The sequence below is a fragment of the Salvelinus alpinus genome, chromosome 2 (genome assembly GCF_045679555.1).
Source record: "Salvelinus alpinus chromosome 2, SLU_Salpinus.1, whole genome shotgun sequence".
Taxonomy (NCBI): Eukaryota; Metazoa; Chordata; class Actinopteri; order Salmoniformes; family Salmonidae; genus Salvelinus; species Salvelinus alpinus.
This window is the reverse complement of record NC_092087.1, coordinates 108,735,392-108,753,868: the sequence shown is the minus strand read 5'-3', so window position 1 is coordinate 108,753,868 and position 18,477 is coordinate 108,735,392. Positions and strand designations below refer to the sequence as shown.

Sequence of the window (18,477 nt, the reverse complement as noted above, 5' to 3'; positions counted from 1 at the left end):
TAATGTTACACCATGTAGGAGCAGTATAGACCTAGTCTGTTCATTATATACATCTATATGATGTATTGTTACACCATGTAGGAGCAGTATAGACCTAGTCTGTTCATTATATACATCTATATGATGTATTGTTACACCATGTAGGAGCAGTATAGACCTAGTCTGTTCATTATATACATCTACATTATGTATTGTTACACCATGTAGGAGCAGTATAGACCTAGTCTGTTCATTATATACATCTACATGTATTGTTACACCATGTAGGAGCAGTATAGACCTAGTCTGTTCATTATATACATCTACATGATGTATTGTTACACCATGTAGGAGCAGTATAGACCTAGTCTGTTCATTATATACATCTACATGATGTATTGTTACACCATGTAGGAGCAGTATGGACCTAGTCTGTTCATTATATACATCTACATGATGTATTGTTACACCATGTAGGAGCAGTATAGACCTAGTCTGTTCATTATATACATCTACATGATGTATTGTTACACCACGTAGGAGCAGTATAGACCTAGTCTGTTCATTATATACATCTACATGATGTATTGTTACACCATGTAGGAGCAGTATAGACCTAGTCTGTTCATTATATACATCTACATGATGTATTGTTACACCATGTAGGAGCAGTATGGACCTACAGTAGCTAGCTGCTAATTTAGATGTAGTATGACTTAAGGAAACTGCCTTAAATATGCTGTGGTAAAAAAAAAATATTCGCACTAATCAATCAACACATTCCTGTCTTTGTATGTCTCAATATAATAGTATTATTTAATTATATCCATTTAAAATAATCTTTGTCTGAAAATAAAATATGATCCTCAACTGCGTTTCCCCTCCAGTCTGCAGACGGCGATGTGCGTCTTTCAGGCGACGCTGCCAGCGTGACGTATAATCTAGTGGACGGTTCTTCATAAACAGCTCGTCAACCACCTCGGTAGCTAGCTAGCCAACATAGCCGAAAGATTCAAGCTATTTATACGCTTTCGGTGTATATTAGTTACTGTGTGTTAGACACACTTCTGTCGTATCTACTTGTAAACCTATTTAATATAATATTACGTTATTTTGTATTAGTCAGCTATAGTAGCTGGCTGGTTAAGTTAGCACTAGCCTAGTCGCTAATGATAGCTAGCTAGCTAACATCCCTGAACATGAGCTCCCTAAACTTCTCCCCTCTTGTTAAAGAAGAGGGGGTCTGCTGGACGGAGAAAGAAGCTCTGGGGCTGAACATTGTCGTGAAAGAGGAGAAGGAAGAAGAGGATGTCACAGTAAAACAAGAAGTAGAAGCTGAGGCTGTTACAGTGAAAGAAGAAGAGAAAGACGTTTTAGTGAAAGAAGAGGGAGACGCGTTCAGAGTGAAAGAGGAGGAAGATGTTACAGTAAAAGAAGAGGAGGAAGAGAAAGAGGAGGATGCAGTTTTTGGAGTGAAGAAGGAAGGGGAGATTACTGTCACATTGAAAGATGAAGAGGTGGAGATAGGAGATCTTAGTAACACCAGTAAGTACCGCCTTAAATTTGTTTTTAACTTTGGATATTCGGAGTTGGCTCGTCAATACCTCTTCAACGGAGGGCCCAGGATGATGACTGATATGTCTAGAATCAGACGACGTAGAGAACAAGCTACCCCTTGTTTTCTCCGTTCCGTTTCCAAAAAGTGACTTAACATATATATTTGAGAAGGGTCTATCTGCTGACCGCAGACTGGGGGGCACTGCATGTAGTGATTTTCATGTAGTGATGTTTTACTACACACCGTGCCCCCCAATAGTGCCATGTGAGAGTTGGGTTGGCTACACCAAATATTATGGATATACTGACAAGATGTCTCTCCGCCCTAACAAGGCGAGTCGTTGTCCACAAAGCTTCACTGCGGGTTGTCTAGCTCCTGCCTATCCTTTCTTTGGATTGGTGGATTCATCTTATTATTGTAATCTATTGTTTATGTTCTAGGGTTGTTGTCTTCAACCGCCTGTATTCAATGGAGAGAGATGCTAAGCTACTAGCATGAATATGCATAGCGATCTGGAGACAACTCCTATAGTGTTTTTATTAAAGTTGTCCGTATGTCACGTGTCCACATAACAACTTAAGCATTACGAGACTGTAACCTACTGGCATGACCTAGAGAGATACAACCTACTGTAACCTACTGGCATGACCTAGAGAGACACAACCTACTGTAGCCTACTGGCATGACCTAGAGAGTTACAACCTACTGTAGCCTACTGGCATGACCTAGAGAGTTACAACCTACTGTAGCCTACTGGCATGACCTAGAGAGTTACAACCTACTGTAACCTACTGGCATGACCTAGAGAGTTACAACTTACTGTAGCCTACTGACATGACCTAGAGAGTTACAACCTACTGTAATCTACTGGCATGACCTAGAGAGTTACAACCTACTGTAGCCTACTGGCATGACCTAGAGAGATACAACCTACTGTAGCCTACTGGCATGACCTAGAGAGATACAACCTATTGTAACCTACTGGCATGACCTAGAGAGATACAACCTACTGTAACCTACTGGCATGACCTAGAGAGTTACAACCTACTGTAGCCTACTGGCATGACCTAGAGAGTTACAACCTACTGTAACCTACTGGCATGACCTAGAGAGATACAACCTACTGTAACCTACTGGCATGACCTAGAGAGTTACAACCTACTGTAGCCTACTGGCATGACCTAGAGAGTTACAACCTACTGTAGCCTACTGGCATGACCTAGAGATATACAACCTACTGTAGCCTACTGGCATGACCTAGAGAGTTACAACCTACTGTAATCTACTGGCATGACCTAGAGAGTTACAACCTACTGTGGCCTACTGGCATGACCTAGAGAGTTACAACCTACTGTAACCTACTGGCATGACCTAGAGAGTTACAACCTACTGTAACCTACTGGCATGACCTAGAGAGTTACAACCTACTGTAATCTACTGGCATGACCTAAAGAGTTACAACCTACTGTAGCCTACTGGCATGACCTAGAGAGTTACAACCTACTGTAGCCTACTAGCATGACCTAGAGAGATACAACCTACTTTAGCCTACTGGCATGACCTAGAGAGTTACAACCTACTGTGGCCTACTGGCATGACCTAGAGAGATACAACCTACTGTAACCTACTGGCATGACCTAGAGAGATACAACCTACTGTAACCTACTGGCATGACCTAGAGAGATACAACCTACTGTAACCTACTGGCATGACCTAGAGAGTTACAACCTACTGTAACCTACTGGCATGACCTAGAGAGATACAACCTACTGTGGCCTACTGGCATGACCTAGAGAGTTACAACCTACTGTAACCTACTGGCATGACCTAGAGAGTTACAACCTACTGTAATCTACTGGCATGACCTAAAGAGTTACAACCTACTGTAGCCTGCTGGTATGACCTAGAGAGTTACAACCTACTGTAACCTACTGGCATGACCTAGAGAGTTACAACCTACTGTAATCTACTGGCATGACCTAGAGAGTTACAACCTACTGTAGCCTACTGGCATGACCTAGAGAGTTACAACCTACTGTAGCCTACTGGCATGACCTAGAGAGATACAACCTACTGTAGCCTACTGGCATGACCTAGAGAGTTACAACCTACTGTGGCCTACTGGCATGACCTAGAGAGATACAACCTACTGTAACCTACTGGCATGACCTAGAGAGATACAACCTACTGTAACCTACTGGCATGACCTAGAGAGATACAACCTACTGTAACCTACTGGCATGACCTAGAGAGATACAACCTACTGTAGCCTACTGGCATGACCTAGAGAGATACAACCTACTGTAGCCTACTGGCATGACCTAGAGTTACAACCTACTGTAACCTACTGACCTAGAGAGCTAAAGTTATAAAATTCCTGGATTTTAAATGAATATTTTCCAGTAATAATGATAATTTGTATCTTCCTATTCACATGTGGAATCCCTCTCCTTTGTCGTCCTCTCTACACCAATAACAGACAACTACTGTGGGACTCCCAATCACGGCCGGATGTGATACAGCCTGGATTCGAACCAGGGACTGTAGTGCCACCTCTTGCACTGAGATGCAGTGGCTTAGACCGCTGCATCCGTGTGTGTGTTAACTATTAGAATGCTGTACTAGAATGCTTAAAAGGCCTCTAAAATTTTAAATACCGGTTATCGGTATCGTTTTTTGGAGCAAGGAAAATATTAGATATCGGTATTAGCCAAAAATGTAATATCGGTGCATCCCTTTATTCTAAAATGTTTCACAATACCCCATAATGACATCACAATACCCCATAATGACATCACAATACACCATAATGACATCACAATACCCCATAATGCCAAAGCAAAAACAGGTTTAGGTTTTTTGCAAATGTATTGAAACTATTCCCCAGGATAACTAGTCTCAGAGTAATGTACGATCCCAGGATAACTAGTCTCAGAGTCATGTAAGATCCCAGGATAACTAGTCTCAGAGTCATGTAAGATCCCAGGATAACTAGTCTCAGAGTAATGTAAGAACCCAGGATAACTAGTCTCAGAGTAATGTAAGAACCCAGGATAACTAGTCTCAGAGTCATGTAAGATCCCAGGATAACTAGTCTCAGAGTCATGTAAGATGCTTGGTCATCCCCAAAGCCAAAAACCTACTTTGGCCACCTTTCCTTCCAGTTCTCTGCTGCCAATGACTGGATCGAATTGCAAAAATCGCTGAAGTTGGAGACATATATCTCCCTCACTAACTTTAAGCATCAGCTATCTGAGCAGCTTACCGATCGTTGCAGCTGTACACAGCTAAATTGTAATTACTTTGCTACTACGGCCTATTTATTGCCTTATTGCCTTTATTGCCTCTGTACTCCATTTGCACACACTGTATTGTTCATGACGTCCTCCAGTGATTTTTAACTTAACACTGTATATAGATTTTTCTATTGTGTTATTGACTGTACTTTTGTTTATCCCACATGTTATTCCATGTGTAATTCTGTTGTTTTTGTCGCACTGCTTTGCTTTATCTTGGCCAGGTCGCAGTTGTAAATGAGAACTTGTTCTCAACTGGCCTACCTGGTTAAATAAAGTTGAAAAAGAAAAAATTGAGGAATTGTTCATGACGTCCTCCAGTGATTTGAACTTTTCCTGTTGAAAAGTGATATATAAATACAGTAAAGTATTAACACACTAAAGGGAAACAAATAAATGTTTTGAGCAAAATAGTGTTTTTTTAGACAACTGCAAACTAGAAGGAGTGAGTGATGTCATAGTAAGGCCTTCAAGGAGTTGGCTTGATGGGAAGTCGTGATGTCATCCAATAGGAGACTGATCTTCATGTGAATATTCATTATTCTTTTTAAAATCCTTCCTGTTCTGTCAAGTTGGTTGTTGATCATGCTAGAAAGCAATTTTAAGTCTTTCCATAGATTTTAAAGACGATTTAAGTCCAAACTGTAACTAGGCCACTCAGGAACATTCAATGTCATCTTGGTAAGCTCCTCCAGTGTAGATTTGGCCTTGTGGTTTAGGTTATTGTCCTGTTAATACAGTTTTTTTGTATTCAGATCTCTGAAATGCACTCTACCTACGTAACATTTAGTTTCCTTATATTACGCTGGGAAAACAGTTTTCATGGGCACAGAAATTCCAAATCAAATCATTTGAGTTTGCAGAAATTCAAGGGTTCTAACCGAGAGTCACCTTAACTTTATTGACAACACCCAAGTGGATACTGTCATTAACGCAGTTCTTCAATAATTACACATCATTCTTAATACTGTAGCTGTTTAGTTAGTCACATGTTCAACGATCATCAGCTGATCCAGGAAATCATTTTCTGAATGACAGTCACATGACAAACATCACGACATGCAACAACAACCAAAGTGCTTCTTCATCCATTACTCTGGTAAAGACAGTTATGCCGTGCTCCACGTTGGATCCAACATCCCTAACAAATTGATGTTTATAATGTTATTGTCTGCTTGATTTACTGTAGGGTCTCGTTCGTCTGTTTGCACACAGAGATACTTAGCTCATAATGTGTAGAGAACTGTTCCTTGATGGATAGGCTATTGTATAACACACAGAGCTATTTTCCAATATTTGTTGTTAGGTGAAGTTATGGATCCTACAGTAGGTCTATGTTATTGTTATGTGAAGTTATGGGTCCTACAGTAGGTCTATGTTGTTGTTAGGTGAAGTTATGGGTCCTACAGTAGGTCTATGTTGTTGTTAGGTGAAGTTATGGGTCCTACAGTAGGTCTATGTTGTTGTTAGGTGAAGTTATGGGTCCTACAGTAGATCTATGTTGTTGTTAGGTGAAGTTATGGGTCCTACAGTAGGTCTATGTTATTGTTAGGTGAAGTTATGGGGCCTACAGTAGGTCTATGTTATTGTTAGGTGAAGTTATGGGTCCTACAGTAGGTCTATGTTAGGTGAAGTTATGGGTTCTACAGTAGGTCTATGTTATTGTTAGGTGAAGGGTGCTACAGTAGGTCTATGTTGTTGTTAGGTGAAGTTATGGGTCCTACAGTAGGTCTATGTTGTTGTTATGGGTCCTACAGTAGGTCTATGTTATTGTTAGGTGAAGTTATGGGTCCTACAGTAGGTCTATGTTGTTGTTATGGGTCCTACAGTAGGTCTATGTTATTGTTATGGGTCCTACAGTAGGTCTATGTTATTCTTAGGTGAAGTTATGGGTCCTACAGTAGGTCTATGTTGTTGTTAGGTGAAGTTATGGGTCCTACAGTAGGTCTATGTTGTTGTTAGGTGAAGTTATGGGTCCTACAGTAGGTCTATGTTGTTGTTAGGTGAAGGGTGCTACAGTAGGTCTATGTTATTGTTAGGTGAAGTTATGGGTCCTACAGTAGGTCTATGTTATAGTTATGGGTCCTACAGTAGGTCTATGTTATTGTTAGGTGAAGGGTGCTACAGTAGGTCTATGTTGTTGTTAGGTGAAGTTATGGGTTCTACAGTAGGTCTATGTTGTTGTTAGGTGAAGTTATGGGTTCTACAGTAGGTCTATGTTAGGTGAAGTTATGGGTTCTACAGTAGGTCTATGTTATTGTTAGGTGAAGGGTGCTACAGTAGGTCTATGTTGTTGTTAGGTGAAGTTATGGGTTCTACAGTAGGTCTATGTTTGGTGAAGTTATGGGTCCTACAGTAGGTCTATGTTATTGTTAGGTAATGTTTTGGGTCCTACAGTAGGTCTATGTTGTTGTTAGGTGAAGTTATGGGTCCTACAGTAGGTCTATGTTGTTGTTAGGTAATGTTTTGGGTCCTACAGTAGGTCTATGTTGTTGTTAGGTGAAGTTATGGGTCCTACAGTAGGTCTGTGTTGTTGTTAGGTGAAGTTATGGGTCCTACAGTAGGTCTATGTTGTTGTTAGGTGAAGTTATGGGTCCTACAGTAGGTCTATGTTATTGTTAGGTGAAGTTATGGGTCCTACAGTAGGTCTATGTTATTGTTAGGTGAAGTTATGGGGCCTACAGTAGGTCTATGTTATTGTTAGGTGAAGTTATGGGTCCTACAGTAGGTCTATGTTGTTGTTAGGTGAAGTTAGGGGTCCTACAGTAGGTCTATGTTATTGTTAGGTGAAGTTATGGGTCCTACAGTAGGTCTATGATATTATTAGGTGAAGTTATGGGTCCTACAGTAGGTCTATGTTATTGTTATGGGTCCTACAGTAGGTCTGTTATTGTTATGGGTCCTACAGTAGGTCTATGTTATTGTTAGGTGAAGTTATGGGTCCTACAGTAGGTCTATGTTGTTGTTATGGGTCCTACAGTAGGTCTATGTTATTGTTATGGGTCCTACAGTAGGTCTATGTTATTCTTAGGTGAAGTTATGGGTCCTACAGTAGGTCTATGTTGTTGTTAGGTGAAGTTATGGGTCCTACAGTAGGTCTATGTTGTTGTTAGGTGAAGTTATGGGTCCTACAGTAGGTCTATGTTGTTGTTAGGTGAAGGGTGCTACAGTAGGTCTATGTTATTGTTAGGTGAAGTTATGGGTCCTACAGTAGGTCTATGTTATAGTTATGGGTCCTACAGTAGGTCTATGTTATTGTTAGGTGAAGGGTGCTACAGTAGGTCTATGTTGTTGTTAGGTGAAGTTATGGGTTCTACAGTAGGTCTATGTTGTTGTTAGGTGAAGTTATGGGTTCTACAGTAGGTCTATGTTAGGTGAAGTTATGGGTTCTACAGTAGGTCTATGTTATTGTTAGGTGAAGGGTGCTACAGTAGGTCTATGTTGTTGTTAGGTGAAGTTATGGGTTCTACAGTAGGTCTATGTTTGGTGAAGTTATGGGTCCTACAGTAGGTCTATGTTATTGTTAGGTAATGTTTTGGGTCCTACAGTAGGTCTATGTTGTTGTTAGGTGAAGTTATGGGTCCTACAGTAGGTCTATGTTGTTGTTAGGTAATGTTTTGGGTCCTACAGTAGGTCTATGTTGTTGTTAGGTGAAGTTATGGGTCCTACAGTAGGTCTGTGTTGTTGTTAGGTGAAGTTATGGGTCCTACAGTAGGTCTATGTTATTATTAGGTGAAGTTATGGGTCCTACAGTAGGTCTATGTTGTTGTTAGGTGAAGTTATGGGTCCTACAGTAGGTCTATGTTGTTATGTGAAGTTATGGGTCCTACAGTAGGTCTATGTTGTTGTTATGGGTCCTATGGTACACTATGTATGTCATGCAAGAACAACCAAAGTTCTTCTTTGTTCATTACAGGTATATTTGTTGTTAGGTGAAGTTATGGGCCAATTTGGCAAACAGTGTACAAACCCTCATTGTCAGGCTGATGGAAAAGCTAGACAAAGATCATTTTACTGGTTGAAGTGTTTTTTAAATACAAAGCGGTTGATTTGCGATGATGACACACACATTATATTAAGCAGGACATTCAAACGAGCCTTACAATTATAATCCAAAGTTGTGTGAAATGTACTCATAAGCAACCTGGAAATGGAGGTTACTCCCCTGAGTTTTCCCCCATTCAGAATACATTGTGAAAAACTAAAATCTTTGCTCACCATTTTTGCTCCTGGCAGATATACTACGTCCATAACTAGTGGTTTCCTCATTACCAGATATACTACATCCATAACTAGTGGTTTCCTCATTACCAGATATACTACATCCATAACTAGTGGTTTCCTCATTACCAGATATACTACATCCATAACTAGTGGTTTCCTCATGACCAGATATACTACATCCTTAACTAGTGTTTTCCTCATTACCAGATATACTACATCCATAACTAGTGGTTTCCTCATTACCAGATATACTACATCCATAACTAGTGGTTTCCTCATTACCAGATATACTACATCCATAACTAGTGGTTTCCTCATTACCAGATATACTACATCCATAACTAGTGGTTTCCTCATTAGCAGATATACTACATCCATAACTAGTGGTTTCCTCATTACCAGATATACTACATCCATAACTAGTGGTTTCCTCATTACCAGATATACTACATCCATAACTAGTGGTTTCCTCATTACCAGATGTACTACATCCATAACTAGTGGTTTCCTCATTACCAGATATACTACATCCATAACTAGTGGTTTCCTCATTACCAGATATACTACATCCATAACTAGTGGTTTCCTCATTAGCAGGGAGGAGTTTCTGCAACCAAATTGTGTTGCATCGCCCTCCTGCCGCAATTTTACAAACACAGAAAGGGGCCTATATTGGAGACCAAAAGTCATCTGGCACACTGCTTAGGATTTCAACAACTTTAATAACTTATTTCGAGCCTACAATCATCGATGTTACTACTGTGAAAATGAGAAAACAAGACAATTGTCAAATAATTTAACAGGCGTCAATTGTTGTACAACTTCATGGGTATCACCTTTTACCTCAAATTAACAGTGGATTTCTGCTGTTGTGGGCCTTTAACCTTCTGTCTGACTTTGTTGTTCACACAGGAGAGAGACGGGACTATCGTGGATCCTCTGGGGAGTCTCAACAACATCATGATGCTGACGAGGCAGAGAAGAGTCTCTCCACATCAGAACTCAAGAAACACCAGCAGAGACCCACAGGGAAGAAATCTCATTGCTGCTCTGACTGTGGGAAAAGATTCAACTCTTCATCAGACCTTAAAATACATCAAAGAATTCACACTGGAGAGAAGCCCTATAACTGTGATCAATGTGGGAAGAGTTTTACTCAGTCAAGCGCCCTGAAATCACACCATAGAACACACACAGGAGAGAAACCTTATAGCTGTGGTCAATGTGGGAAGAGTTTTACTGCATCTAGCTATCTAACTATACACCAGAGAATACACACAGGAGATAAACCTTATGGCTGTGATCAATGTGGGAAGAGTTTTATTCAGCTACAAACCCTGAAATCACACCGGAGAGAAACCTTATAGTTGTGATCAATGTGGGAAGAGTTTTACTAGATCTAGCTATCTAACTATACACCAGAGAATACACACAGGAGATAAACCTTATGGCTGTGATCAATGTGGGAAGAGTTTTACTGCATCTAGCTATCTAACTATACACCAGAGAATACACACAGGAGAGAAACCTTATAGCTGTGATCAATGTGGGAAGAGATACTCTGATAAAAGATTTCTGATTAAACATCAGAAAATACATGAAGGAGTTGTTTCATGATATCAATGAAATGATGTCACAATGTAGAATGTTTTGACATTGTAGTAAGAGTATTTTAATGATGTCACAATGTAGAACCCTAAATGTTTGTCCCCTGTTCTATTGATTTCAGCATGATATGGATATTAGCCTCAGGGGGAAAATCGAGGCTCTGAATTGAAAGAGTACTATTTATATGATTTAACAAAAAGTGACTAACAAAAAAAGAGTTGTCCTCTAACCAGGGATGTACACATTGTAGTAGGAGTATTTTAATGATGTCACAATATAGAACCCTAAATGTTCTATAAAAGGGGAAAGATCTGAAATGAATTTAACAAAATGTGACTAACAAAAAAAGAGTTGTTACACTTCCCACATTGGTCAACCTCTTGAATCAAAATGCAACACTTCCAAATGTCTCTAGCTGTTTTCTACAAATTGTCCTCTAACCAGGGATGTACACATTACTACCAGATTTTGTGTGGTTTTTGAGCTGTTAGTTTTAACAGGATGCGTAACTTCATCTCCCTCCTGTCACACAAATGATTTCAACATGATATCGATGAGTGATGACAAATAAGTGTTGTGTTCCTTTGTTTAGCGACCCCTACATTTAAACGCATCACTCCAAAATGTAGCTGACTGTTTTCTGCAGGTTGTCCTCTAACCAGTGAGGTAAAATATATCTCCCATTTCCATGTGTTTTTTTAGATGTTAGTTTCAACAGCACATACAACCTGATTTCATGTCTGAAATGTGCTGTAAATAAAGCTTGATTTGATTTGAACATATTGCAAAACAAATTAATCCAATGACTGACCAATCAACAGACTCTTGGTCCATCTTTGTATGAAAAACATTTTCAATCCCACTTTTCCAGGCTCTCACTTTTAAAGCCTGCTGAAGGCGTGGTGGAGTGGTAAACACCACCCCCGGCTCTACCAGGGCCTTGAGGTGGTCTCCCACAGCTCTGCTGGTGGAGTGGTAAACACCACCCCCGGCTCTACCGGGGGCTTGAGGTGGTCTCCCACAGCTCTGATGGTGGAGTGGTAAACACCACCCCCGGCTCTACCGGGGGCTTGAGGTGGTCTCCCACAGCTCTGCTGGTGGAGTGGTAAACACCACCCCCGGCTCTACCGGGGGCTTGAGGTGGTCTCCCACAGCTCTGCTGGTGGAGTGGTAAACACCACCCCCGGCTCTACCGGGGGCTTGAGGTGGTCTCCCACAGCTCTGCTGGTGGAGTGGTAAACACCACCCCCGGCTATACCAGGGGCTTGAGGTGGTCTCCCACAGCTCTGCTGGTGGAGTGGTAAACACCACCCCTGGCTCTACCAGGGGCTTGAGGTGGTCTTCCACAGCTCTGCTTATGTCATGTTCTGTGGCCTTGCTGTTCCATTTCTTGACTGCCCCTGCAACACAGAAAGAAACACATTTAGTCATATTATATAAATCACTCAAAGTAATGGATATGGAGCACCTATGGCCTCAGTTACACCTGGCACCTAAATGTGATTTCTGTCATCCGATCACACTAAGCTCCATTAGGTTCAGATCTAACAGGATGGGCCTTTGACGCAGTCAGGCCACCAAATATGCATAAGCAATGTAAAGAGATGTGGGGGAAAGTACATTCTACACAAATTACCTTCATAATATCAAAGAACAAATGTGTGTGTCTGAGGAGAAGTTAACTTTCATACAGCCAAAAGGGGTGAGAAATTGCACCAGTATCAGTGGACAATTTGCACTAATGTAAGTAAACATGGATGATGGAACATATTACCTTTTGCTGACGTGATGAACCACTAAGGGGACATAAATATTTACCATCTAAACCATGTGTGACCTCTCACCTCTCTGGCTGTAGAAGTGTTCTTCCTAACCAGTCCCTCAACAGCTCTCTGACTGAGCTCCACCCTCACTGGGTATTCAGAGGAGAGGAAGGCTGAGGAGGGATGGAAGGATGAATGGATCAGTCAGTCAATAAAGTGTAGAGCTGCTGTCTGACAAAATCACTATTTTAGTATTTCATTAAAGTAATTATTGCTTTATGACTGATGAATACCAACTATCAATCACTTAGATCATGTATTTTCAGGTAGAGATACATCCTTGGGACGTCCCTAGCCCGTTGAAGTTGACATTTAAAATGGTTAAGGTTAGGGTTTAGTTTAGGGATGTCCCAAGGATCCCAGGTAGCATTGACCATTGTGCATTCTTCTGTCTCTTTTACATAGCAGGTGATGGGTTCTGACTTCTGAACTTTTAAATATGAAATATCCTTATTATGTGAAAATGAATTAAACAATCATTTATGTTGATGCTAATATGATTTACAATATTCCATGATGTTTCTATATGATAACAATAGAGTAATATATTTAATATGCCATATACTATTTTTTAACAGTTTCACTAATTAATTTTAATTAACTTAATCATTGATTAACTTAATCATGACTCAACGTCAGTTCACCGTCTCACCTCATACTGTATTGGAGCAGCAGCAGCTGACTGCCCAGTTCAACATCAGTTCACCGTCTCACCTCATACTGTATTGGAGCAGCAGCAGCTGACTTGATCGTTGATGCTAATCATCATGTGTTGAATCTGAGAGTAAATAGAGCCGACTACAACTCTAAAAATGAAGGGTTCAACTGGAGTTGTTCTCAGATCCCCTAAGAACCGTAGGGTTCTTGGTCAATGAAAAACAGCCCCAAAAGGTTATTCAAAGAACTTGTTAGAAGGTGGGTTCATCGAGGAACCTCCGTTGTTGCTGGACTTCTTCCGGGAACTTCGCAATTACAACTGAAAACGATGGTGGCAAGTTTGGATGCGACAACAGTTAAAAAGGTTAATTTGGGTTGATGTTTGGCTCTGAATATGTATCGAAATAATTTATATATAATAATATAACACACTAATAATGAAAAACGAAGACAATTCTGGTTTTCTGTGAAAAACTTCCATAACGTTACTATAGTTAATTACCGTAAATATTAGAAAGCCGGGTTTGACCGTCGGCGGTGTATGAGCTACAGTACAGTACCGTTATCTAGCTAGATAACGTTATGTCCTAACTAGGCACAACTAGGTTTGGATTATTTCCCTCAACTATATTCTTTCCCATATATTGTATATCGTTTCCATAAAGCCAACATGGCTTTACACTCATTAACGTAAGTTTCCAATCTAGAGCAGTTCTCACTTGTGATAATGAACTAGCTAACGTTAACTAACTAACTAACTAAGGACGGTGACCTGTCCAGACGAGATGTTACAACGAACTGAATCGTCAATGGAGGTCTTCCTCTTTATATAGCCTGCTACAGCATGCAATACTATTAACTCACAAGGGAGCATAACGTTGCATGTACAATAGTATCCCATTTTGGAAACGTTACATGTACAATACTATCCCATTTAGGAAACGTTACATGGACAATACTATCCCATTTTGGAAACGTTACATGTACAATACTATCCCATTTTGGAAATGTTACATGGACAATACTATCCCATTTTGGAAACGTTACATGTACAATACTATCCCATTTTGGAAACGTTACATGGACAATACGATCCCATTTTGGAAACGTTACATGGACAATACTATCCCATTTTGGAAACGTTACATGTACAATACTATCCCATTTTGGAAACGTTACATGTCCGCCCCCTTGTGGAGGGAAATTAATATCTTAGATGGTAGCTGTAGATGGGATTCAAATGCATAATGGTATTAATACAGTGTCTAGACTACCTCTTTTGTATAAATGCCCTTCAGAATCCAAACACAGTATTGCCACGCAGCAAAATGTTGCGTATAATCTTTCAAGTCAGCCTGATAAAATATTGAACAATTTGTGTACAAAGATATCTTGAAATGTGATATTAGGCCTGTATGGCAGTACTGTTACTGTATGGCAGTACTGTATTGGCTAGTGCTTTCTCCAATATGTTCTTCTATTTTACATTACATTGTATGTCGATGCCATTTATCTTTCAATATTTATTTAATATATATATGTTTTAATGCTTGCAAGACTATTCTTTGACACATTTTCTCTTCCTTTGAAATTCTTATAGGACAGAACATGGACACAATGCAATCGGGATCAAGAAGAAGGTACAGATCTGTTGTAGGACAGCTGCATTTGAAGTGTACATTTAACCTACATAGCAGTCAATACAAACTGACATCTATTAGCATACAAATGTGTGCAAATGATCAGTTCAGATCTTCTCAGAAATGAATCAAGTCCATGGAATGAAAAATAAAATTAGCAAGTGTAGTAAGATCATTGCTTTACTTTACTAGGACTGGAGACCACAGCAGTGATTCTGCTCTTGCCCAACCTCTTCAATGAGGACCCGAGTGGCCTTTATGTCTGTGACAAGGTATGCCTATGCTCCAATCATCTGTTTCTTCATAAACATAGGTGTGCATGCTGATATAAAACTACAGCTGAACATTTGTTATGTTCTTTGTTAATTGTATTAATCTTTTCTTACTTTGTTGACACAGATTTCACCGCTTTTCACTCCTTTACTGCACATCGGCGGAAATCCATTTCACCATGAGAGTGAAATCCCGCTGGCCTTTGATGGGGAGAACATCCACGCCCCCGAGGACGTCGCCATGGGACTTGGGGCTCTGCTAGGGCTGTATTTTTTATTTTCCCTTAAATGTCAGAAAAACACTTATGTTGTTAAGTTACTGTATTCTGGGATAAGAGAAGTTGGGGTGAAGTTACCAGGGCCGGTCATAAAGATGGCAAACTTCCTAACATAACTAAGTGGATACGATATACACACTAAAGCTGAAAAATCTGTATTTAGCATCAAGTCTACAATATTGTTAGTTTACCTATGATTCATTTTAATGTATGTTGTTTTCATTGTACATCATTATTTATATATTTTTAAATGTCATGAAAAGCACTATACAAAGTAAATGTATTATTTATTATGGTCTGACATGTCTGCAGAAATGTTGCAATATTGTAATGTGTTTTGTTTGGTAAATTGTTCTGTAAATATTTATTCACATTTGTGGTGCCACTAAATAAATAATGAATTATTTAAATAAATATTGTCAATATTGTTATTAAAATATTTTTTTTTATAATGGAGGGAGGGTGAACAGGGAGTTTAAGAAAATGGATACTCCAGGAACCTTTACTTTTTAGAGTGTATATTGATAAAAGTCCCCTTGTCCGAGAGACATTTACATAGTTATACACAGCCCAATTTGGGATGACTATTTTGGGGCGAAATAGTGGCTACAACAGACAGACCTGATATCGCCCATAATTCGACGTCCTTGGACGTCGCTTTTTGCCTGAAAGTATTTTCTCAACTGCGATACCAACTCCAGTCAGCAGATGGAGATGTGCGTCTTTCAGGTGATTCTGCCACTGTGACGTATAATCTAGTGGACGGGACGCTTCTTCAACATCAACAGCTAGTTTCAAATGTAGCACCCGGACAGAGAAAATCCAATAAGCGTTTTATAGTTTCATCCTTATGGTAACTTGCCCTAAAGTGGACACACTCTCATCAGTTTCTGAGACAACTGCCCAGACTTTGTAGACAGTTTAATAATGCTTAAACCTCATCTTTATCAAATCATCCATTAAAGATACCAACTCAAAACCTACGTTCGTCTACATATGGGTTGTTTAAATTTTATCTAATTATATTCCCAGTATTACTTTATCAAATCTCTAGTAATCGATTATACACACATACAATTTATCATATTTTCATATATTCACAGAACCCATATAAAACGTAAGACATTCTCAGGTACTCACGACAACCATTCCATTTGCTTTTTCAAGGACTCTACAGCTACGAAGCAGCTCTCCAAACATACTCCCAGCAGAACCATTTTTTTTTTATATCTCTGTTACTATCTAAACTTCAGATTAAGACTCAATCACAGACGTCTCATATTGCAGTCACACAATGCTATTCCCAAACATAGCTAATCAATTAGTTGTTTTTCAACAATATTTTAACCTACAGGAATATTTTCTCATTTCTGTCTCATGGCTAGTTCTTAAAGTTATTTAACTGTAACTTTAACTTTTTAAATGTAACTACATACATTTACATCTTTCAATACTTCTAAAATGGGTTCCAGGTTTAAAATAATTACATGTTTAAAATAATTACAGGTTTAAAACAATTACACCTTACACAGGTGCACCTTATCATACATGGTCTTAAAAAACCGGGATCATCCTCATCAGAAATGCTGACTAGCATAGCCTAGCCTAGCGCCACAGGGATATCATATAATATAATTTCATGAAATCACAAGTCCAATACAGCAAATGAAAGATAAACATCTTGTGAATCCAGCCAACATGTCCGATTTTTTAAAAATGTTTTACAGCGAAAACACAACATATATATATGTTAGCTCACCACAATAGCCCAACACACGCCATTTTTTCACCGTAAAGATAGCTTTCACAAAACCCACAAATAAAGATAAAATTAATCACTAACCTTTGAACAACTTCTTCAGATGACAGTCTTATGACATTATGTTATACAATACATTTATGTTTTGTTCGAAAATGTGCATATTTATAGCTATAAATCGTGGTTCTACATTGCAGCCATGGTCACAAATGGCCCCAAAATGTCCAGAGAAATTTTAGACAGCCACGTAATCTAACAAAAACACTCATCATAAACTTTGCTGAAAAATACATGTTGCATATATAATTAAAGATACACTGGTTCTTAATGCAACCACTGTGTTAGATTTAAAAAAAATAACTTTAGTACAAAGCACAGCATGCAATAATCTGAGACAGCGCTCAGCCATTCTCCGCCATGTTGGAGTCCAAAGAGTCCACAAAAATACGAAATAACATCATAAATATTCCCTTACCTTTGATGAACTTTCATCAGAATGCAGTGCCAGGAATCCTAGTTCCACAAAAAAATCGTTTTGTTTTAGAATGTCCATTTCTTCTGTCGAATTAGCAACTTTGGTTAGCATGGTGTAGCTCACATGTCCATGAAGATTTTACGAATGAACGAAAAATTCAAAAAGTCATAATAATAGTCGAATAAACTGGTCAAACTCAGTTGATAATCCATCTTGAGGATGTTTTTCTCATATATATCCAATAACGTCCCAGACGGAGCATTTCTTCGTGTCTACCTAACGCATTGCAGACAACGATATGACAAACCGAAGTGCGTAGCCAAGTACTGCCAATATGGCTGACCTCTCACTCCAATGAGTCCCATCCGGTTCCAGAGAAGGCTAGAAACTTCATTCCACGTTCTACTGCCTGTTGACATCTAGTGGAAGGCGTATGAAGTGCAAACAGATCCATAAATACAAGGCAATTGAATAGGCAATGCCTTTCACAGAGACCCATTTCAGAAATATCACTTCCTGTTTGGAAGTTTGCCTGCCAAATGAGTTCTGTTTTACTCACAGATATAATTCAAACAGTTTTAGAAACTTCAGAGTGTTTTCTATCCAATAGTAATATATATGCATATCATATGATCTAGGACAGAGTACGAGGCCGTTTAAATTGGGCACAATTTTATCCAGAAGTGAAAAGGGCGCCCCCTATTTCCAAGAGGTTATTAACTAGTAAACACAGATTCTAGTTTTCATCCAGTTCACACAGATAGCTGGCTCGGCCCTCTTTACACCTCCAAGGTGCCCCCTCACACAGGAATACACACTCAGAGCCTACGAGGCTTTTCTAAAAACTCCACTTGTTTCACTCACCTCATTCTTTTTTTTAAACTACGTTCGAGATTTGGTATCCACTC

General features: G+C 39.4%; 1 protein-coding gene across 1 annotated transcript in view; it reads left to right on the top strand.

The window, feature by feature from the left end:
- Positions 1–921: 921 nt before the first annotated feature.
- Positions 922–18,477, top strand: part of LOC139547843 (zinc finger protein 271-like) — an 87,604-nt gene continuing 70,048 nt past the window's right edge. The window contains exon 1 of the mRNA XM_071356974.1: positions 922–1,524. Coding sequence (XP_071213075.1) covers positions 1,179–1,524 — 346 coding nt within the window. The 5' untranslated portion in view covers positions 922–1,178. The remainder of the gene's footprint in view (positions 1,525–18,477) is intronic.